Source organism: Arachis hypogaea, chromosome 19, assembly GCF_003086295.3.
Source record: "Arachis hypogaea cultivar Tifrunner chromosome 19, arahy.Tifrunner.gnm2.J5K5, whole genome shotgun sequence".
Lineage (NCBI taxonomy): Eukaryota > Viridiplantae > Streptophyta > Magnoliopsida > Fabales > Fabaceae > Arachis > Arachis hypogaea.
In genome coordinates, this window is record NC_092054.1 from 119,485,475 (window position 1) to 119,510,660 (window position 25,186).

The 25,186-nt window shown below is 39.9% G+C and overlaps 1 protein-coding gene across 1 annotated transcript in view; it reads left to right on the forward strand.

Annotated features, from left to right (window-relative positions):
* The first annotated feature begins 17,816 nt into the window (after positions 1–17,816).
* Positions 17,817–25,186, forward strand: part of LOC112778659 (uncharacterized) — a 51,791-nt gene continuing 44,421 nt past the window's right edge. The window contains exon 1 of the mRNA XM_025822958.1: positions 17,817–18,345. Coding sequence (XP_025678743.1) covers positions 17,817–18,345 — 529 coding nt within the window. The remainder of the gene's footprint in view (positions 18,346–25,186) is intronic.

The following is a 25,186-nucleotide window of genomic DNA, read 5'->3' on the forward strand; positions in this document are numbered from 1 at the left end:
GAAGTTTGCAAAGAAGTGGAGGAATTCACAGAAGATCACAAGGGAGTAGAGCTTACAGAACCACTGGAAACTCCTATCCCAAGGCCATTACCACCTAATACAAGCTTCAAGTGGGTACAATCCTTAACCTTTATCTTTACTTTTCCATTTGAATATGGTTTGCTTGAAACAGATGGCCAGCTTAGAGCTCTCTGCGGCTTTAAGAGTAAGAGGGAAATGGCTCGTACTCAGAGCTGGTGCACAAGGTTCAATAAGGTTCTACGCTTCAACTCGAAGTGCACGGATTGGCATCATGATCAATCGAATGGATCTCGGAAAACGTTTGGTCATCCTGGTGAGAATCTAATTTTTAAACCGCCCGGATGGAAAAATATAGATCAAGACGGAGGCGGATTTAAAAGCAAAGTTTGGGATCCTGGAATCTATTCTGACATTCGTCACCCCGGGAGCCTGAGAATCTGTTTGAAGCTGCTCAGAAGCTTTACATGCCTAGTTTGGGACCCCGGAGGCCGTTGGCATTCCAAGCATTGGTGAAAATTTCTGGATGAATTTATGCATAAGCCACCATAATAGGAAGCTCATCCAATGTCCAACTTAAGGACTTTAACTAAAAGTGTTAGGTGGGAGACAACCCACCATGGTATGGTCGTTTCGTTTTCAGTTTATTTCGTGTTATATATTTTTATTCTTTTTCAAATTGAACCTGAATATTATTCTTTAGCATTGCATACTGCATAATTGCATGATTGCATTTCAGTTTAAAAAAAAAAAAAGAGTAGGGTGTGCGACGCGACCGCATCGCTAATGCGATCACGTCAGTTGCGTAAAACACTCCTCACGCGTCCGCGTCATTCACGCGGCTGCGTGATCTAGAAATCGGCATAAAGATCCAACGCCCAGAAAGTTGGGCTGGAATCTTACGGCTGTTGTGCGTTTAGCACAAAACGACCCACACAGTCGCGTCCTTGACACGATCGCGTCATTTGCACAACACCCATCCCACGCGATAGCGTGAGCGACGCGATCGCGTCGCGCGGATATCATAGAACCCCCAGTGGAGACAGAGTTGCGCTGAAACGACGCTGGAATTGTGCGTTTTGCCCAATTTCCAGCGACGCGGTTGCATGCCTCACGCGACCGCGTCATTCACCATTTTTTCCATTCCATGCGATCGCGCCACCCACGCGATCGCGTTAACCCCTATTCCTCCCCAGCCACGCGACTGCGTGCCCCACGCGATCGCGTGGGTTCAAATTCATTAACCCCCTCAGCCACGCGAAACCCTACCCATTTGCGCCCCCAACTCCCTTCTCCTTCCTCTCTTCTCTGCACCCCTCCACCACCCAACCACCAAAATAACTCCCAGCCACCACCTCCGACCGCTGCACCGCAACCACCGTCGCCCCCCAGACCCCACCGCAACGCCACCTCCCCCTCATTCTTCCTTCTTCTTCTTCCACCCCCTCCCCCTTCTTCCACCACCGCGGCCAACCAACCCCGCCGCGCCCATCACCGCCGCGCTTCCAACCACCACCACCTTCACCCTCTCCCATCATTCCTCCTTAACCCCTACCCACATTACCCTACCCAAAACCCCCTGCCACTGGATAGCCGTTCACCGCCGTGCCAACCGCCTCAACCGCCGCGTTAGCCACCACCGCAACCACCCCCCAGCCATCTCTCTGCCCCACTTTCATTCATTCACCTACCAGGTTCCACCAAACGCCACTCCTCTTTTCTTTCGTAGTTATTTGAATTTTTTCTGTTTATGTTCAAAATTAGGCTAGTTAGATATGCATGTTGTAGTGGATTCTAGGTGGTTAGGTAGCATAGGATGTGGTTAGTGGATTTAGGCCTGATTAATTGCGCTGTTCGTGCTACTTGTTTTATAATTTTCGTAATTCTGCTGTTGCTGTGATCTAAGTATTGTTCATATAATGTTCTTACTGTTCATGCTGCTATTGCGAGTGCTCTTTCATGTTCAAATTATTTATATCTTTTTGCGGTTTCTTTTAATTCATATGAACTATTCTGCTTGCTGTTTATTTTTCGGGACCATCCACTTTTAGCCGGAATGCTGCCCAAATTTCTGTAAACTATTCTGATTTTCATTCATGTTTTGGTTTCGACAATTTTAATTCTGCTTTACTCAGCTTTTACCAAATCAATTCATGTATGCATGGGCAGGCTTTCTTATTCTTTTCGATTTCCTGGTTAATAAATTGCCTTTTGGATGATTCAATTCCACTTTTTGCTATTTACATATCTATATGAATCATCATCAACTTCCTTGTTTGAATGTAAATTGACTGTAGCTTCTAATTGTAAATTCTTGTTACTTAGAAAATGATCATCAGACAACTTACTCTAACCTTCTTTTTACTAACTCACTGATTTCAACTTCCTAACCTCTTTTTCATTCCTAACCAACCTAACTTTCACAACATCTCTTCTTGGTTTTTCACTATTCTCTTTAACCTTCTAACCAAGGCATGATGATAATTTTTCCTAATTAACATGAATTCTATTTATATCACATTTTGGATTGTGAAATTTTTCTCAGATTTCTAACTCCTATACAATCCATAATGCACATTTACTCAACTCATTTCATTATTCTACTGCTCCTTTGCCACTATGTACTTATTTTGTTATTTGCCTACTTATTTTCCTGTTTTTATTATATCCTGGATTTCTGTTTTTCAGGATGTCTGACACTCAAAGAAAAGGAAAAGGAAGGGCAACAACTGACAAACGGAAAAGAGGAGAATCCTCTATGTCCATCCTGGACATCATGCACGATGACTCCTGGCGGGAGAAACACTTTACCCCGCAAGAGAAGGCTGACCAGCTACTCCCTGCTAATGACCCCATCAAGTTTGCAAACAGATATTGCGAATTGAAGTATCCGGTGTTTGCAACCCCCAGGAACCTGTACTTGGAGCATACTCTAAAATTTCAGGAAGAACTCCAGCAATACACCTCTGATTAGATCAAACACAGAGGCTGGTTTTTCCTAGAGAGAAACCTGACAGAGGTCAATGCTTCTTGGGTAAGAGAGTTTTACTGTAATTACTTCAAAACTTCCCTAGATGCAGTGAACCTAAGAGGAAAGCAGATACTGGTCACTGAAGAGGCCATTGAGGATATTCTGCAGCTTCAGCCTAAATCCGATCAGCTTGATGGTTACCAAAAGGCTGAGGAGGACATGCGCTTCATGAAGTTTGATTGGGATGCGGTTAAGGCAAGAATAGCCCTTGACCCGACTGTCCCCTGGGTCATGGGTCAGAACACCACCATGCCTAAGGGAATCAAGTGGATATACTTGAACGATGAGGCTCGGCTCTAGCACCAGATCCTGAGCAACTTTGTTATGCCAAGTACTTACGAAACTGAGCTACCTGCCACTATGATCACCCTCATATGGTGTGTGATGGAGGGTAAGGACCTGTACCTGCCACGATTCATCCGGTACTACATGGCCAGGGTCCACGTCCGAGGCACTCTCCCCTTCCCATATCTGATTACTCAGCTCGGCCGTCGAGCTGACGTGCCTTGGGAGGATGCCGATGAGAAGCCACCTGCTGCAGAATGCAAGAAGATTATCCCTCACAGCAGGAACTTTCTGGCTTTGGGCTACAGACCTCCATTCCTCACTGCTACTGATGAGACAGCCGCACCTTCCACCGGACCTTCTTTATCTACTGCTACCCCAGCTACTACCACTGCACCTCCACATGCCTCAGAGCCCGTTTATCACCTTGTACATCGCCTGTTTCAGCAGCTAGACCAGATGGAGCGCCGCAACCGGTGCCGATATGAGAGATCTGAGCGTCGAAGCAAGCGACGCTATGAGCACCTGAAGATGATGATCCGTTCTGGCGGCGACATCTCCTCCGAGCCTGACACACCATCAGAGCCATCTGAGGAGGAGGCGGATGATCATGAGGCAGAGACCCAACCACAGAGAGAGGCTGAGCAGGCAGGCCCAGAGCAGGCTGCATCACAGTAGGAGGCCCCGCATCAGATTCAGGATGCAGACCCAGAGGTTCCTATTCAGTCAGCACCTCCTCTGCAGCAGACAGATCCTCATACCACCACTACAGAGACTCCAGCCACCCATCCTTCCAGTGATGACACTCCTTCACACCCTGCTTGAGTGAGCATCGAGGACGATGCTTTATTTTAAGTGTGGAGAGGTCGCCATCTCTGGCGTATTTTTCTTGGTGAACCACTACAGACTCTTTCTATTTTATTTTGTTATTTTTCTGTATTTTGATCTTTATTTTTATTTCTCAGTACTTATACATTACTCTTTTCATGTATTTTTACTCGATTTTTGCATTTTGCACTTTAGTTCATATTTTAGCCATTTAGTTTAGTTGCAATTCTAACTTATTAGTTATAGAAAATGTGGATTAATTAGTATAGTTTACCCTTTTTAGCATAAGATAGCTTAGTTCGAATTGAAAATACAAAAAGGAAGTAAACTAGAGACTTGAACAGAACAGAAACAATCTACACACATTGTATATATAGCATTACATGTTAGTTAGTTAACAACATTTCATCAAGGAGAAACACTAAACTTTAAAGCCACCCTAAGATTTACATTGAGAATAATGGGAACTCTTAATTTTTACTTGCATGACATGTATAACTGATATATGATTCTTGAGCTAGAGAACACAGCCTGTGAGTTTTGAGCTTAATTGTATGGTTACATTCAAACCATAATATTTTATTCCTGTGTGTTTCGTCCTTCTCTTTTTATTCTGGTATTTTTTACTTTGTTTTAATCTATATGTTCGATTATAGAATATAGATACATACCAAGAAAGTGATTGAGGCCATTGTTTGATTCTAGCTCACTTATCCCAAATTAGCCTACCTTTTACATCACACTTGTTAGCCCCCTTGAGCCTTTAAAACCCCTCCTGTTCTATAAACCACATTACTAGCCTTAAGCAAAAAAATAAAATGAAAATCCCAAGTTGAATCCTTGGTTAGCTTAAGATAGAAATTGTGTAATTGTTTAAGTGTGGGAACCTTATGGAAACATGGATGATAGAAACAAAGGTAGAAAGTTAAAAAGAATAAAAATATTTCAAAATAAAATTTTAGGAAGCATGCTCATGTGAAATCAAAGCAATTAAATTACCATGTGCATAAAAAAAATTTATATATTTTATTTCAGTACCCAAATAAAGGGGATACAAAAGAATTCTCCAAATGCAAAATAGAGCAATGCACATGGGATAAAAATTAAAATTAAGGCATGAGCATGTAACATAAAAAGTGGGAAAATTTGGGTAAATAGGTAAAGAAACCTTTGAATTACAAAATATGTATGTTAGGTGAGATCTTAGACTTATCAAGGATTCACTTATTAGCTTACTTAGCCTTATACATATACCCTTACCTTTACCTTGGCCCCATTACAACCTTGGAAAAGCCCTCATGATTTTTGTATGCCTATATTCTATAATTGTTGATTTGTTAGATGAAGAACAAAGTTATAGAAAGTAAGGATAAAAAGAAGAATAGAGTGATTAACCCAATAAACGCTGAGTGACTACAGAGTAAACACAAAATCCAGTGAGGGTTCAATAGCTCATCAACATATATTTTTGCTTAAATTGTTAATTGTCTTGCAAGTTTGTAAAATATTTTTCTTTCCTATCTCAATTGTAAACGTGCTTATTCATTATCTAAGGTTTGGCTATGCATATATGATTCCTTGAGAATGTGAATTAATTTAACTACATGTAAGTTTTATATACAAGTGAATAACAATTAGAATTGCATGATTTATTTAGGTAGTTATATTTAGAATAGATTGCATTACATGAAATTCCACCACTTCAACCTTACCTTACTCTTTATCTTGGATTTAGCATGAGGACATGCTATTGTTTAAGTGTGGGGAGGTTGATAATCCCATATTTTATGATATATTTTGTGCTCAATTTAAGTGATTTATTCAATCCTTCACTCACTTATTCATGTTAATTGCATGGTTTTACTTTCCCTTCCTTATTATGTGATGTATGTGAAAAACATGTTTCCTATGCTTTAAAAATAATTATTTTAATTACCCTTTTATTACCATTCGATGCCGTGATTTGTGTGTTGAGTAGTTTCAGATCTTCTAAGGCAGGAATGACTTAAAGGATGGAAAGAAAACATACAAAAATGGAAGGAAAGAACAAAATGGAGTTTTTGAAGAAGTTGGCAGTGACGCGAACGCGTGGGCGACGCGGCCGCATGCCCAGCGCGAAGAGAGCGCGACACGATCGCGTGAATGACGTGAATGCACGCCACAAGCAAAATGCAGATGAGGCGGACGCATGACCGAAGCGAACGCGTGATAAGGAAAACTCCAGATGATGCGACCGCGTGACCCACGCGGACGCGAGACAGAGGCCACACACCAGAAATTACAGAAAATGCTCCCAACAATTTCTGAAGCCCTTTTTGGCCCAGATCCAAGTCCAGAAAGCACAGATTAGTGGTTATGAAGTGGGGGAATGCATCCATTCAAAAGAGAGTCTCCAATTAGTCACTTTTGATGATTTAGATGTAGTTTTTAGAGAGAGGTTTTCTCCTCTCTCTTTTAGGATTTAGAATTAGGATTTCTTTTGCTTTCAGGATTATCTCTTTTTATCAGGTTCAATTTTCCTTTTTATTATCTTCTCAATTTAATTTATGAACTTTTCTATGTCACAGATAACTCTCTTCATTAATGTTATTTGAGGTATATTAGTTTATGATTACTCTCTTTTGTTTATGTTACTGTTACTTTCAATCTAAAGATATTTTTATTCGAGTAGATTTACTTTTCCCCTTTTGGTCTTGGTTAAGAAATCAGTAACTCAGGAGTTATCAAACTCAACGTGATCGATAATTGTTATCTTTGCTAAATGAATTGAACTTCAATAATTCCAGTCCTTTCTTAGGAATTGACTAGAACCTGAAGATCAGACTAATTAATCCACTTGATCTTCCTTTGCTTTAGTAAAAGCTAACTAAGTGGGATTAAGACTCAATCCTCATCACCATTGATAAGGATAACTAGGATAGGATTTCCAATTTCTCATACCTTACCAAAAGTTTATTTTACAGCCATTTACTTAATTTAATTGCAATTTAAATTCACTATCTCTCCTTACTTTCAAAACCCCAATTTACAATCTCCATAGCCAATAATAAGAACATACTTCCATGCAGTTCCTTGAGAAAATGACCCGAGGTTTAAATACTTCGGTTATCAATTTTAAAGGGGTTTGTTACTTGTGACAACCAAAACATTTGTAAGAAAGGTTGATTGCTTGGTTTAGTAACTATACTTGCAACAAGAGTTTACTATAACTTCTAAACCATCAATCTTCCGTCTCTTCAGCGTCGCTGACGCTTACGCGTGGGTTGAAAAAGTTGCAGGGGACGCGTATGTGTACGGTACGCGCACGCGTGGGGTTGCTTGTGCGTAAGGAAACTCTCCTGCGTAGCTCCCGCGTAACTCTCTGTTCATTTCAATTGAGGGCGAACCTGCATATGACGCATGCGCGTCGTGTGATTTTTTTAATGTAGAATGCAGGTGATGATGCAGAAAGTACGAATTAACACTGTTAAAAATAAAATAAAATAAAACTAAGAATAAAAATGGACGATCATACCATGGTGGGTTGTTTCCCACCTAGCACTTTTAGTTAAAGTCCTTAAGTTGGACATTTGGTGAGCTCCTTGTCATGGTGGCTTATGTTTGAACTCATCCAAGAATCCCCACCGATGATTGCAATTCGAATAGCCTCCGGGATCCCAAACTAGGCGCATAAAGTCTTCAAGCAAGTCAAAGCAGGTGACAAGGCCCCAAGAGTGTTGATTGTTGGAATGAATTCCGGGGTCCCAAACCTTGCTTTTATACCCGTCTTCTTGTTGATCATCATTTTTCCACTTGGGTGGTGAGCAATCGAAATTCTCACCGAGATATCCAAACGACTTCCTAGACCCATTCAATCGAGCTCTACACCAACCCTTGCATTTAGACTTTGAGCTCCCAACCATAACGAACCTAGGATTGTGTTGCCAACCACTAACCATCTCCCTCTTACTCTTAAAGCCACAAAGAGCTCTAAGTTGACCATCCGTCTCAAGTAACCCATATTCAAGTGGGAAAGTAAAGGTTAAGGATATGAATTTTACCCACTTGAATGTTGTATTGGATGGTAATGGCTTTGGGGGAGAGGTCTCCAACAACTTTGGCAAGGTGATTTCAAGCTCCATTCCCTTGTGCTCTTCCTTGACAACTTCCACCTCTTTGTAAGCTTCTTCAATTCCAACCTCTTCCTCTTGGTAGCTTTCTTCCAATTCAATCTCTTCTTCATTGCTTACCAAGGGCATGGAAGGTTGTGCTTCTTCTTCTTTAATATCCATGTCAAGTCCAATGGAGAGGATTCAATTGTAGATAAGAACTCATAAATTATGGAATTCATCTCATGATCAACCTCCTCTAAGTTTTCAACCATGATATGCCTTGAAGGTTGTACACCCTCCCCAACATCAAATTCAAATGTCTTGGAAGGAGGCTCTATGACTTGAGTTTCCCGTGGAGGTTCCGCATCTCCTAAGTCTTCAACCATTTCCTCTTCTTCTATAATTTCGGCTTTCTCCACTTGCTTTAATACAAAATTGAACTCCTCCTTGATGTTGTTTAGTGTAGAGTTGTCTTCAATGATGGAGCTTTCCTCTTGTCCAACCTTCACTAATTCGTCAACTGCTTCATCTTCAAGGGTCTTTCCTACCTCTACCTTTTGGGCCTCCTCTTGCTTCTTTTGAAGCAAGAATTCATGAAGCTGATCCATTACGTTCCTAAGACGATCCCTTCTCTCTTGTTCCATGTCACTAGCATAATTGGGATCGTGTTGCTCTTGGATTGATGGATGCGGGTGCTCTTCCATGGAGGGTGGTGAGGGTTAAGTATTTGAGGTAGAGGCTTGATCCATGCGGGATATAAAAGCTTGGATAGTAAAGTTTAGACCAGTAAAAACAGAGGTAAGTGTGGTTTGAAACCCTATTTGCCCTTGGCGAATAACATCAAGGGTGTTGTCATCCAGTGGAGGTTGGTGTGGATAGGAAGGTTCATTTGTTGGGAGAAAAAGCTCATAATACGGAGGTGGTTCTTCTTGATAAGGGTATGGAAATGGTGTATATTGAGGTGGTGGTTCTGGGTATGGTTCATATGGTTCGTATTGTGGTTGGTCCGGTAGATAAGGGTTAGGGTCATATGGAAGTGAATGGTGGAAAGGGGCTTGTGAGTATGGTGGTTCATAACTATGTTGAGGAGGGGGTTCATAGGCATATGGTGGGGCTTGTTGGTAACTACAAGGGGTCCATCATATCCATTGTCTTGGTACGCACCTTGGAATGGCTCTTGCTCATAGTAATTTGGTGGAGGTTGGTTGTCACGAAAAGGTCCACCATAACCATTGTCTTGGGATGCATCGTAGAATGGTCGTTGCCCAAGGCACATTGGAGGGGGTTGTTGCCAAGATGGTTGATCAAATCCTTGTGGCTCCTCCCATCTTTGATTGTTCCAACCTTGATGCATATTCTCATTATGGCTTCCATTCCCTACAACATAATTGTGACCAAACTCATAGCCAAAGGGGTGAGAATTCATAGTAACAGAAGAAAGTAAAAGCAAAAACTAATAAGAATTAATGAAAATAAACTCCTAAAACTAGAAACACTAACAAAGAGACGAAAGAGCAAAATTATTCACAATATTCACAATAACCAATAATAAGGCACACAGTTGTAATTCCCCAGCAACGGCGCCATTTTTGATTAACAGATTTTTGCTAGAAAAGAATTCACAATAAATTCTTGTTGCTAGTATAGTTTCTAAACCAACAAAGAATCCTTTCATACAAAAATTTGGTTGTCAGTTAAACAAACCCAATAAAATTAAACCGAAGTATTTAAACCTCGGGTCGTCTCTCAAGGAATTGCAGGGAGGTATGTTACTATTGGTTATGAGATAGTATCTTTTCGGGTTTTTGAAAGGTTGAACAAGGAAATAAAATGGCAAGAAAGTAAATTAATAACTATAAAAGCTCTTGGCAATGTATGAAAATTAGAAGTCCTATCCTAGTTATCTTTATTAATTGTGATGAGAATTGTCCATTGCTCCCACTTAGTTAACCTCTAACTATGAAGGAGAGTCAATTGGATAAATCAATTTGATTCTTCAAGTCCTAGTCAACTCCTAAGGAAAGACTAGCTTTAGAGGGATCCAAATCAACTAGAAAATTTCAATTATCAATCAACAAAGGAGTTTGATAACTCAAGAGTCTCCAATTACTCAACCAAAGCCAAAAGGAGAGAAATCTACACTAAAATCTAACCAAGCATTTTATCAAACACTTGGAAGGCACAACATAAAAGCATAGAAAAGCAATAAGAGACAATAAAATCCAAACAACTAATTTTAAGCATCAATGATAACAAATAAAGGAAGAAGTAATAAACATGAAATACCTCAAATTGCATTAAATAGAAAATTAAATCTAACATGAGAATTCATAAACTAAATTGGCAACATAAAGTAATCAACAAGGGGAATAAATAAACTAAAGTGCTAAAATAAATAAGAGTAGAAGAGAAACTAATTAAACTAAGATAGAAATCTGAAATTGAAAATAGCTAAACCTAAAATCCTAAAATCTAGAGAGAGGAGAGAGCCTCTCTCTCTAGAAAATACATCTAAACCTAAAATTATGTGAATGAATTATTGTATTGCTGAATATTTTTTATTCTCCCACTCTGCAGCCTCTTATCTGTGTTTTTCGGGCTTGAAACTGAGCCAAAAGGAGCCCAGAAATCGCCCCTAGCGTTTTCTGATACGTGCAGCACGTGGCTCTGTCACGCGCACGCGTCGCTCACGCGTACGCGTCGCTTGTCTGCCGCACTATCCACGCGTACGCGTCATCCACGCGTATGTGTCGCCTAACAGCAAGGCAACTACGACAATCTTTATATTATTTTGAAGTCCCGGATGTTAGCTTTCCAACGCAACTAGAACTGCCTCATTCGGACCTCTGTAGCTCAAGTTATGGTCGATTTAGTACGAAGAGGTCAGGGTTGACAGCTTAGCAATTCCTTCAATTTCTTGTATTCCTTCCACCTTTGTATGCTTCCTTTCCATCCTCTAAGTCATTCCTGCCCTATAAATCCTGAAATCACTTAACACACATATCAAGGCATCGAATGGTAATAAAAGAGGATTAAAGATAGCAAATTTAAGGCCAAAGAAACATGTTTTTAATCATAGCACAAAATTAGGAAGGAAACTGTAAAACATGCAAATTCTATGAATAAATATGAGAATAGTGGATAAAATCCACTCAATTAAGCACAAGATGTACCACGAAATAGTGGTGCATCAGCCTCCTTCTCCTCTCCCGGCTCCTTGCCTTTATGTCTCACCTTCAAAAAGAATGAATAAAGTATAATTAGGAATCATTGGGCAAGTAGCACAAAAAGGTAAAGGAGGGAGGAAATACAGTGTATACTTGGAGCCAAAAGAAAACAAACAAGTATTTAATTGAGGAAGTTTGCATAGTGGTGTGGTATGATAAAAAAATTAGCCATGTGTGTATTCCAATTATGTGCGCGGTTGGAACACACAACGGCCGGTTAAAAAGGCATCCACAGAATAAAAAATTAAGCTTGGGTTCCTCAATTAAATGGCCTAAGATGCAAGCAATGAATGAGCATCAATTAAGTACAAGCAAACTTAGGCAACTATAACAAGAGTGAATTGAATGTAGGAATTATTGGATATTGAAGTTGTGCAAGTGAAAGAGCAAAATTGATAAAAATTAGCACAATAAATAATATCCAATGCAATTATGAAGAGGAACTACTTATTCATCCTTGGGAATAAGGAAATAATCACATGTATAAGGTTCTTGTTACGAAAAGTGACAAGTCTTGATAAGAATCAAGTCAAGTCAACTCAAAAAATGCAAAGTATTAACACGGAACAAATACCTTGTCATGTGATTATATTGACTTAAAAACCATGATGAACAAGAAATTCAATTCAATTCACTAAATTCAATATGTATTTGTTCAAAATTTCACCAAATATGAAGTCAAATGTCACTTTTCATCTCAATTTGGTGCTAGCAACTCAACACAATAACAAGTACATTATTGAAATTCCAATCCAAGATATCATCATAATCGTTCAAAGGTGCACAATTCTTGATTAGTATGCCAAACATGGATATAGTCTAACATATATGGTCGCGACAACACATGCATTAAACAAAAAGTTCATTCAGGCATTATATCAAACACATGGTATGCAGTGCACAAATTCAAGAAATTCAAGTAAAAATTCAAGTATCAACAACCCACAAGTAAAAATGTGAACACTTGCAATGCAACAAAGAAATAATTAAGCAAACTTAAGCTAAATATCTAAAGTTAAATAAAGAAAATAGAAATTAAACAAGCAACTAAACATAACAAAGAAGATTAAAACAAGAAAATTGAAAAGTTAAAGGATGGAAAAGAAAAATATAGGTAACAGTGACATTTGTGTTAGCCACTGCGAGGCTCATAGCGGTGGAGCTTCACCGGAGAAGAGAAGAAGAGAGAAGAAAAAGAAAAAAGGAAGAAGAAATAAAAGAAAGAAAAAGGAAAGAAGATGAAGAAAAGAGAAGAAAGAAGAAAGAGAGAGGCGAAACAGGGCATGCCTTCTGATTGACGCCCAGATCGCGACCTGTGCGTATGCACAGGGGGGGTGTGCGTACACACACAAGGAAGAAAAAGAGGGGACACGCACGCACAGGGTGTGCGAGCGCCACGAGCAGAATGGGTGTCAAGAAGTGTGCGTGCGAACAGGATTGTGCGCAACAGAACACTTTTTTTTTGAAAACAGGGCAAAAGGACCATGTGTGCGTATGCACAGAGTGGCGTGCGCACGCACAGAATGAAAATGTGCTGGGGTGCGCGTGCACAGGGTGTGCGAGCGCTGTGAACAGATCCTATGTCATCAAGTGTGCGTACGCACAAGGTTGTGCACACACACAGATGGCAAAAATTAGGGGTTGTATGCGTACGCACTGAACTCTGTTTCTACAACAATTTTAATGCCTCTAAGGCAACAACTATGATATCAATAAGAGGTTTCCAAGCCCAAAACACATGATTCTTCAAAAACACATGATCAAACATAAAAATACAACTAAATTAAACCTAGAAGCTAACCAAACTAAGCTAATCAAAGACAAAATTCAATAAACAAAAACTAAAAGAAAGAAAGGTTGGAAGGATATTACCATTGTGGGGTGTCTCCCACCTAGCACTTTGGTTTAAAGTCCTCAAATTGGACATTTGGTTGGAACTCTCATCAAGGAGGCTTGTGCTTCCATCCATCCTTGAGTTGCCAACCATGCTTGCTCTTCCAAAATCCTCCGAGATCCCAAACGAAGTACATTAAACTCTCAAACAACCTCAAGGAAGAAATTGGGACCCAAAATTATTGATTGTAGAGGTGTATGCCCAGATCCCATACTTTGGTTTCTCTATCATCCGCTTGTTGATTTTCACTTGTGCCTTTGGATGAACAATCTCTCCATGCACCTTTGAAGCACCCACTTGAATATTGGACTCCTCCAAATTGGACCTTGCACCCTTTATGCCTTAAATTCCTTTGGCAACCAACATCCACTCCTTTACCATTTAACACTTCAAGAAGCACCTTAAGTTGGTAGTCCGTCTCCAAGATAACAAATTGATGTGGATTGATGAAGCTCTTTGAGGAAATTGTTATCCACTCAATTTGACCTTGGGTTGGAATTATTCTCTTGGACTCTTGCATGAATGTCTCCACTTCTTGGGTGATCGCCTCTTCCTCACCACCCTTTTCAAGCTCTTCCCTATCTCTCTCAAAATCAAGAGGGGAAGGTTCCTCAAGATCATGAGGGGATTGACCAAAGTGTACAAAATATCATTGATGATGGAATCCACTTCTTGATCAAACTCCCTCAATTCTCCATTCACCTCTTCCGGTTCACTTGTGTTACCTTTCTCCTCTTGTTGCAATTCTTGTCCTAGCTCTTCTTCTTTTCTTTGAGGCTCCATGTTCTCCTCCTCTTTACACTCCTTCGTTGTTCCTCTACATTCCTCAAGGAGAATGTCCTGATTGCTTGAGCGTAGTAGGGTCAAGCGGTTCACCGCTTCGGCTATAGTAGCCATAAACTCCCCTTGCTTCTTTCGAAACTCTTCTTGCTCTTGGAAGAATGCTTGAAGGTTTTTTTGTTCTTGGGGCAAGGGTTGGAGAATTTCATATTGAGGTAAAGAAGAAGGTTCAATGCTAGGGAGAAAGGTTGCATAGTTGGAAGGTGTGTCATGTGGGTGAGGGTATTGAGGTAGTTTATAAGGAGGTGATGGTTCATATGGTTAGTAGCAAGGTGTATAGACATTAGGATTCCATAGAGGTGGATGGTGTGATGCTTGAAGGTTTGGTGGTTGAGGGTTGTGTAGGGGATATCTTTCATATCTTTGGGTTTGATATTCACAAAGGAGAGGGTTTGGCTCGTTGTAGTATGAGGGAGGTGGTTGCCATGAGTGTTGCTCATACGCAATTGGTTCCTCCTTTAATTGATTCTCCCATTTCATGAAGCAATCTCAATTTGAATTCATCATACCCTACAAAATACTCACAACCAAACTCCAAGAAACAAGGGTGATAGCTCATAGAGAAAGTAGAAAATAAAGGCAAAAGACATCAATAAACAAGAAAAAAAACAAACACCTAAAAATTAATAAAAACAACCAAATAACCAAAAAGTAAGCTATTTACACTATCAACATATTTACAACAACAAAAAATATAACACCAATTGCATCCTTGGCAACGGTGCCAAAAACTTGATGAATTGGGATTTATGCCAGTTCGGAAATTAGATAAAATAGTTCCCTTATGAGTATAGTCCAAACCGGCAATACAATCCCAAACATCAAAGTTCAATTCAAATACAAATAATAATAACCGAGAGTAATTAAACCTCGGATAATCTTTCCTAGGATGCAATTGAAGTGTTACGCTTTCGGTTGTGGAGGCAAAAAGGGGTTTTGAAATTAAAGAAAAAAAGATTAAAAAAACTAAGAAATAAAAGAACCAAGAAATGATCAAAATTGATATTAATGCAAGTAAAAAGGGGATAAGATCAAAACTAGTGAAAATGCTATTAATGCATAAAAAGCCTAGACTTAGGAATAAGGATCCAAGGAATCCTATCATCGCCATAACCACAACTATGGTAATTATGATGAGTCAATCTCGCTTAGCTATCCCCTAACATCGAGGAGTAGGTCAAGCAGGCATAATTGACCTTAATCCATAAGTCCTAGCTAACTTACCAAACTAGTTGGTAAAAAGCTAGCATCAATGGAAACAAGAGTCAACTAACTACCCAAAAAATGCCATTAAATGTCGGACATTATGACTCTAGTTTCCTAGGAACTCAAATCCCAAGACAAGGTGTGAAAATCTACTCAAAATTCATAATTTATATTTTCACAAACACCTTGTGGGCATAAAAATAAAACATGAAAAATTGTAAGGAAAAATAGAAAACTATAACCGACTATTCACAATATCAACAATAGACAATCAAACAAATATAAAGAAAGCATAAAACACTAAATTCATCAATCAAAACTTCAAGAAACTCAAAATTGCATATATAAACAAGGTAACTTGAACCATAAGAAAATGGAAACAAAAGTAGTGTAATTAAAAAGAAATTAAAGAGTACTTACAAAGGATGAGCAAAATCCGAAGTCAAAGCTACTATAAAATGCTACAATGGAGATGGAATTGAAAACCCTAGGGGAGAAATGAAGAAAACTAAACTACACTACTCCTACTCCTAATTCTATGCTAAAAAAATGTAAAATGAGGCCTCTTACTCTAATGCCTTCATATGGCTTCAATCCCCCTTGATATAGCACTTTCCATTCAGCATCAAGCCTTCCAAAACTGGGCCAAAGGCCCCCAAAATCATGAATTACATGTTTCATTAATGAAACCACATGCAAGGACCTGTGCGTACGCACACTTCGCAGAATTTTCACTTGTTCGTATGCACAGAGGATCGTGCGTACGCACACGTGATGATTTTCTTCTTGTGTGCACACACAGAGGGTTGTGCGTACGCACACTCAACTGTGTGCTTCTCCTTTGTTTTCTTCATGTGTTCTCCCTTTGTACATGCTTCTTTCCACTTTTGGCTATCTATTCTTGCCTCTATGACCTGAAATCACTCAACAAATATGTCATGGCATCAAATGGAATAGAAGTGGAATTAAATTGCTCAATTTAAGCACAAAAACACATGTTTTCACATTTAGGTTCAATTTAGGGAGAAAACACAAAAGTATGCTATTTTGGTGCTTAAGTGTGAGTTTATGTGATGAAATTTGTCCAAATCAAGTCAAAATATATCGTCAAATATGGACTCATCAGTCATTCAAGGCGAATCAGAGACTCTCTATGAGTATTGGGAACGCTTTAGGAATCTTCTAGATTCGTGTTCCCATCACATGATTGACCAGTTAGTGTTAATTAGCTAGTTTTGCCAACGCATGAAGCCTCAAGATAAGACCCTGTTGGATGCTGCGAGTAATGGTTCTTTGACAAAGTATAAGACGGCGACAGAAGCGTGGTAACCCATCACCGTTCTAGCTGAGTCAACCTAACATGCAAGGCAAAGGAATAATCATCCCAAGGCTATTGCGGAAGTTTCTTCTAGTCATGAGACCGCCGCGCTCACCAAGATTTTGGGAGAGATGACTAATATCCTCAAGCAACTCAAGCTCAATCAACAACAACCTCCACCTCCTCCACAACAGCAATGTCAACAGTTAGTCCCTCAGAGAGTATATGGAATTTGCTCTTGCTATTCTCGCTATACTGATGAATTTTCACAACTCCAAGAGGACAATACCTTGGCGGCTACCAATGCTTATTACAACCGTCTGAATCAAGGGTACTATCAACAAGGCAGTAACTATAATCAAGGTGGTAACTACAATCAAGGTTGGCAAGATAATTCCAACCAAGAATAGAGAGACAATTACAATCAAGGAGGAAGGGACAATGGTGGAAATCAAAGGTGGAACAACAACAACTACCAATAAAACTGGTAGCATCAAAACCCTCCATACCAATAGCAAAACCAAGGCCAAAGATACCAACCACCTCACTAAAGGCTAGCTCAAGCACCTCAACTCAACCAACCACAACCCCCCAAATTACATGCCCTCCTTCTTCCTCAAATGATGATATGCTTCGCTCTCTTATGCAAGGACAAAAAGAGCTTCAAGCCACAGTTGCCTTTAGCATCACCGGTTTTACCTCTACCATCCAAGCTCTTTCATCCCGTATGGACCTACCCTCTACCTCCAATACTCAACCTTCAAGCTCTAGTGCACTTCCCTCTCAACCTTTACCCAATCCCAAGGGTGGAATCAATGCCATCACTTTGAGGTCCGGTACTACATTGCAAGAGAGGAGTCCTGAGGAGCCAAGCTCAAGACAAGACACTCGGGATGAAGATGTTGTTAAGGTAGAAGATGTTGAAGAAGAGGATGAGGTACAAGAGGTAGTTGAAGAAGAAGTTGCTCAACCAAGGGATGGAGTTTCTAAGGAAGACAATGTTTTGAAAGAGGCCATTCCCATTCCCTTTCCACATCTAGCTAGGAGGACTAAAAAGCAAGTGGAGCTCGATCCCAAGATGGCAGAGATCTTCAAAAAGATTGAGGTAACCATTCCCCTTTTTTATGCTATTCGTCAAGTTCCCAAGTATGCTAAGTTTCTAAAGGATTTATGCACAAATAAGGAAAAGATCCATGATTTAGAAATAATTCCTTTGGGTAGCTCGATTTCTGCTCTTATGGATGCTATACTGGAGAAATGTGGTAATCGTGATCCATGCATGGTTACTTGCAATATAGGTGGTATGCATTTTGTGGATTGCATGTGTGACTTAAACGCTTGTGTGAGCATTAGGCCATTATCTGTATATGATGCTTTGAAGCTTCCACCATTGAAAAGGTCGGCAGCCTGTTTTATTTTGGCAGATAAGAGCATAATCTCAGTGGTTGGCATTGCGGAAGTCGTCTTGGTGAGCATTAAGGGGTTGATTTTTCCTATTGATTTCTATATTCTTAAGATGCCCCCTAATGACTCAGGAAGACCATCATCCATCTTGCTTGGGAGGCCGTTCTTGAAGACTTCTCAGTTTAAATTGGATGCCTTCTCGGGTACATATTCCTTTAAAATAGATGGAAGAGCAGTGAGTTTCAACCTTGATGAAGCTATGAAGCATCAACCGAAAGACCACTCTATCTTCCAGTGTGATATTATTGATGAGACTGTGGCTGAAGTTCACCAAGAGACAGTTGATGAGAAGAACATGGTTCAAGGTACAAGTGTAGGGAAGCCCTCTGAGTATATTGAAGACACCTTGCCACCTCCAGTGATTCCGGATGATAAAGTGCCAAGCCATGAGCCGAACATGGAGTTGAAGCCCCTTCCACCTCACCTCAAGTATGCTTATCTTGAAGACAATCAAAAGCTCCCAGTGATTATTGCAAAGGAGATTACTTTCCAACAAGAGGAGCATCTGCTTAATGAGCTGAGAAGAAACAAGAAAGCTATTGGGTGGAGTTTGACGGACATAGTAGGTATAAGACCTCAAATTTGTGAGCACCGCATCTTTCTAGAGGAGGGAGCCAAGCCTATCCGTCAACCTCAAAGGCGGTTGAACCTCACAATTCTGAAAGTTGTGAAGAAGGAAATGACCCGACTGCTTGAAGCCGACATTATCTATCCAATCCCAGAGAGTGAGTGAGTTAGTCCAGTACAAGTGGCTCTAATGAGCGGATATTTTATACGTTTTTTGGGGTTAATTTCATATAGTTTTTAGTATGTTTTAGTTAGTTTTTAGTTTATTTTCATTAGTTTCTAGGCAAAATTCATATTTCTGGATTTTACTATGAGTTTGTGTGTTTTTCTGTAATTTCAGGTATTTTCTGGTTGAAATTGAGGGAGCTGAGCAAAAATCTAATTCAGGATGAAAAAGGACTGCTGATGCTGTTAGATCCTGACCTCTCTGCAATCGGAATGGAATTTCTAGAGCTACAGAAATCCAATTGACACGCTTCTAATTGCGTTGGAAAGTAGACATCCAGGGCTTTCCAGCAATATATAATAGTTCATACTTTGCTCAAGGATAGACGATGTAAACTGGTGTTCAACACCAGTTCCATGTTGCAGTCTGGCGTCCAGCGCCAGAAACACGTTACAAGTTGGAGTTCAACGCCAGAAACAGGTTACAGCCTGGCGTTGAACGCCCAAAACAGCCCAGGCACGTGAGAAGCTTTAGACTCAGCCCCAGCACACACCAAGTGGGTCCCAGAAGTGGATTTCTGCACTATCTATCATAGTTTACTCATTTTCTGTAAACCTAGGTTACTAGTTTAGTATTTAAACAACTTTTAGAGACTTATTTTGTATCTCATGACATTTTAGATCTGAATTTTGTACTCTTTGACAGCATGAGTCTCTAAACTCCATTGTTGGGGGTGAGTAGCTCTGCTGTGTCTCGATGAATTAATGCAAGTATTTCTGTTTTCCATTCAAACTTGCGTGTTCCTATCTAAGATATCCATTCGCACTTCAACATGAATGTGATGAACGTGACAATCATTATCATTCCCCCACGAATGCGAGCCTGACAACCACTTCCATTCACCGTAGAATGAATGAATATCTCTAGGATCTATTTAATCAGAATCTTCGTAGTATAAGCTAGATTGATGGCAGCATTCAAGAGAATCTGGAAAGTCTAAACCTTGTCTGTGGTATTCCGAGTAGGATTCAAGGATTGAATGACTGTGATGAGTTTCAAACTCGAGAGTGCTGGGCGTAGTGACAGACGCAAAAGGATAGTAAATCCCATTCCGGTACGATTGAGAACCTGCAGATGATTAGCCGTGCGGTGACAGCGCACCTGGACCCTTTTCACTGGAAGGATGGATGGTAGCCATTGACAATGGTGATCCACCAACACACAGCTTGCCATAGGAGGACGTGCGTGCGTGAATCAGCAAACAGAGGAAAGCAGAATTTCAGAAGACAAAGCATCTCCAAAACTCCAACATATTCTCCATTACTGCATACAAGTATAATTTGTGTTCTGCCCTTTTTACTTTTTACAATTCAAATTAAGAATTATTATTGATATTATATCCTGACTAAGAGTTACGAGATAACCATAGCTTGCTTCAAGCCAACAATCTCCGTGGGATCGACCTTTACTCACGTAAGGTATTACTTGGACGACCCAGTGCACTTGCTGGTTAGTTGTGCAAAGTTGTAAGAGAGTAATGTGAACATTAACATTACAATTTCGTGCACCAAGTTTTTGGCGCCGTTGCCGTGGATTGTTTGAGTTTGAACAACTGACGGTGAATCCTGTTGCTTAGATTAGGAAAATTTTGTCTTTTGGGTCAGAGTCTTTTATATTCTTTTCAAAAAAAATAAAATAAAATAAAAATAAAAATAATATTTTTTCTTAGTTATTAAAAATATTTTTCAAAATAAGTGTTACATTTACTGCCCATTTGGCTAGAGCGTTGGTCTGTGTTCTTGGTAATTGGGTACCTTCTTTTTAAAATTCTTTTTCAAAAATAATTTTTACATTAAATCTTGTGCCAAACTTTAAGTTTGGTGTTTTCTTGTTGATTTTTCTCTGGTTTTCGAAAATCTTATTTTGGTTTTCTAAAAATTTTAAGTTTGGTGTTCTTTCTTCATGTTCTTGTGTTCTTGTGAGTCTTCAAGGTGTTCTTGAGTCTTCCTTGTGTCTTGATCTTAAAATTTTTAAGTTTGGTGTTCCTTGGTGTTTTCCCTCCAAATTTTTCAAAAACAAGGAGCATTAGATCTAAAAATTTTAAATCTTGTGCTATCTTATTGTTTTTCTCTCTCCTCTTTAAATTCAAAAATATCTTTTCTCTCTATTTTAAAGTAAATTTTCGAATTTACCTTTAAAATTCAGATTTTTTATTTCAAAATTTAAAATCTTTTTCAAAAATCATCATATCCTTTTCAAAACTTCCTAACCACTTTCTCTCTCCTCATTTTTTCGAAAATCTTCACCCATTTTTATTTATTTTATTTTAATTTATTTTATTTTCAAAATAAATAAATAAATAAATAAATAATAAAATAAAATAAATAAATGTTTTTTTTTATTTTTTTTACATCATCTCCCTTTCTCCATCATGGATCTAAGTGGAAATGAACAGTCCAGAAAGACTCTGGGGTCATATGCTAACCCCTCTACTGCTTCATATGGGAGTAGTATCTGCATACCCTCCATTGGAGTCAGTAGCTTTGAGTTGAATCCTCAGTTCATTATCATGGTGCAGCAAAGCAGCCAGTATTCCGGTCTTCTACAGGAAGAACCTACAGAGTTTCTGGCACAATTTTTACAAATTGCTGACACAGTACATGATAAGGAAGTAGATCAGGATGTCTATATATTATTACTGTTTCCATTTGCTGTAAAAGACCAAGCCAAGAGATGGTTAAATAACCAACCTAAGGCTAGCATAAAGACATGGAAACAGCTGACAGAGAAATTCCTGAATCAATACTTTCCTCCAAAACGGATGACACAGCTAAGGCTGGACATCCAAGGCTTTAAACAAGGAGATAATGAATCCCTTTATGATGCCTGGGAGAGATACAGAGAGATGCTACGAAAATGCCCCTCTGAAATGTTTTCAGAGTGGGTTCAGTTAGACATCTTCTATTATGGGCTTACAAAAAGAGCTCAGATTTCTCTAAATCACTCAGCTGGTGGATATCCACATGAGAAAGACAATTAAAGAAGCTCAAGAGCTCATTAATACAGTTGCCAGAAATCAGCATTTATACTTAAACAGTAACCCTTCCATGAAAGAAGAGGCTAAAACAGTAACTGCTGAACTCAGTCCTGTAGAACAAGCTGCTGAATTCAATCAGCAATTGGACTTTCTAACACAGCAGTTAGCCGAATTCAAAGATAGACTACAAGAGACAAGGATGGCTAATGTAAATATGGAAGAACAATTGAAGCAAACAAAACAGCAGCTGTCAAAACAAATAACAGAAGAATGCCAAGCAGTTCAATTAAGAAGTGGGAAAACATTAAATACCCCACCTCAAGGCAGCAGGAAGCCAAGAAATGAGCAAACCACCCAAAATCCATCTGAGGACAGTAAGAGCCCAGAAAAAAATAATTCTAGCGTTAAAACGCCAGAAATTGGGTGAAAGGCTGGCGCTGAACGCCCAGACCATGCTCAGGACTGGCGTTCAACGCCAAAAACAAGCAAGGAACTGGCGTTGAACGCCCAAAGGAAGCACAGTTCTGGCGTTCAGACGCCAGGAACAGCTGAGTAGTTGGCATCTAACGTCACTCCAGCTTCCAACCCTGGCATTCAAATGCCAGTGAGGGATCAGACACACACAAGTACTGATGACAACCCCTCTAAAAAGGCTTCTTCAACCACTTCTGTAGGAAATAAACCTGCAGCAACCAAAGTTGAGGAATATAAAGCCAAGATATCTTATCCTCAAAAACTCCACCAGGAGGAGCAGGATAAGCAATTTGCTCACTTTGCAGATTATCTCAGGACTCTTGAAATAAAGATTCCGTTTGCAGAGGCACTTGAGCAAATACCTTCTTATGCCAAGTTCATAAAAGAGATCTTGAGTCATAAGAAGGATTGGAGAGAAACTGAAAGAGTTCTCCTCACTGAAGAATGTAGTGCAGTCATTCTGAAAAGCTTTCCTAAAAAGCTTAAAGATCCCAGAAGCTTTCTGATACCATGCATACTGGAGGGTAATTGCACCAAGACAGCCCTATGTGATCTTAGGGCAAGCATCAACCTAATACTTGCATCCACCATAAGAAAGCTTGGTATAACTGAAGAAGTTAAACCAACCCGGATATATCTCCAACTTGCTGATGGCTCCATTAAATACCCATCAGGCGTGATTGAGGACATGATTATCAGGGTTGGGCCATTCGCCTTTCCCACTGACTTTGTTGTGCTGGAAATGGAGGAGCACAAGAGTGCTACTCTTATTCTAGGAAGACCTTTCCTAGCAACTGGACGAACTCTCATTGACGTCCAACAGGGGGAAATAACCCTGAGAGTCAATGAGGATGAGTTTAAGTTGAATGCTGTCAATTCCATGCAGCATCCAGACACACCAAAAGACTGCATGAAAGTTGATCTCATTGACTCTCTGGTGGAGGAGATCAACATGGCTGAGAGTCTCGAATCAGAGCTGGAAAACATCTTTAAAGATGTTCCGCCTGACCTAGAGGATTCAGAGGAATTGAAAGAGCCTCTGAAATTTCCTCAGGGAGAGGAAAAACCTCCTAAACCCGAGCTCAAACCATTACCACCATCCCTGAAATATGCATTTCTGGGAGAAGGTGATACTTTTCCAGTGATCATAAGCTCTGCTTTAAATCCACAGGAAGAGGAAGCACTAATTCAAGTGCTAGGGACACACAAGACAGCTCTTGGGTGGTCCATAAGTCACCTTAAGGGCATAAGCCCAGGTAGATGCATGCACAAGATCTTATTGGAGGACAATGCTAAGCCAGTGGTTCAACCACAGAGGCGGCTAAATCCAACCATGAAGGAAGTGGTGCAGAAAGAGGTCACTAAATTACTGGAGGCTGGGATTATTTATCCTATTTCAGATAGCCCCTGGGTGAGTCCTGTTCAAGTTGTCCCTAAAAAGGGAGGCATGACAGTGGTTCATAATGAAAAAAATGAACTGGTTCCTACAAGAACAGTTACAGGGTGGCGCATGTGTATTGATTACAGAAGGCTCAATACAGCCACCAGAAAGGATCATTTTCCTTTACCATTCATAGACCAGATGCTAGAAAGACTAGCAGGTCATAATTATTACTGCTTTTTGGATGGCTATTCAGGCTATAACCAAATTGCAGTAGATCTCCAGAATAAAGAGAAAACAGCATTCACATGTCCATCTGGAGTATTTGCTTACAGAAGGATGCCTTTTGGGCTGTGTAATGCGCCTGCAACCTTTCAGAGAGGCATGCTCTCTATTTTCTCTGATATGGTGGAAAAATTTCTGGGAGTCTTCATGGATGACTTCTCAGTATATGGAGACTCATTCAGCTCCTGTCTTGATCACTTGACACTGATTTTGAAAAGATGCCAAGAGACCAACCTGGTTTTAAACTGGGAAAAATGTCACTTTATGGTGACTGAAGGGATTGTCCTTGGGCATAAAATTTCAAACAAGGGAATAGAGGTGGATCAAGCTAAAATAGAGGTAATTGAAAAATTACCACCACCTGCCAATGTTAAGGCAATCAGAAGCTTTCTGGGGCATGCAGGATTCTATAGGAGGTTTATAAAGATTTTTCAAAATTGCAAAACCTCTAAGCAACCTGCTAGCTGCTGACACGCCATTTGTGTTTGACACAGTGTCTGCAGGCATTTGAAACTCTGAAAGCTAAGCTGGTCACAGCACCAGTTATCTCTGCACCAGACTGGACATTACCGTTCGAATTAATGTGTGATGCCAGTGATCACGCCATTGGTGCAGTACTGGGGCAGAGGCATGACAAGCTTCTGCATGTCATTTATTATGCTAGCCGTGTTTTGAATGATGCCCAGAAAAATTACACAACCACAGAAAAAGAATTGCTTGTAGTGGTTTATGCCATTGACAAGTTTAGATCATACTTAGTAGTATCAAAAGTGATTGTGTACACAGATCATGCTGCTCTTAAATATCTACTCACAAAGCAGGATTCAAAACCCAGACTCATAAGATGGGTGTTACTTCTGCAAGAGTTTGATATAGAAATAAGAGACAGAAAAGGGACAGAAAACCAAGTGGCTGACCATCTGTCCCGGATAGAACCAGTGGAAGGGGCGTCCTCCCCCTCTATTGAGATCTCTGAAACCTTTCCGGATGAGCATTTGTTCGCCATTCAGGAATTACCATGGTTTGCAGACATTGCAAACTACAAAGCTGCAAGGTTCATTCCCAAGGAGTACA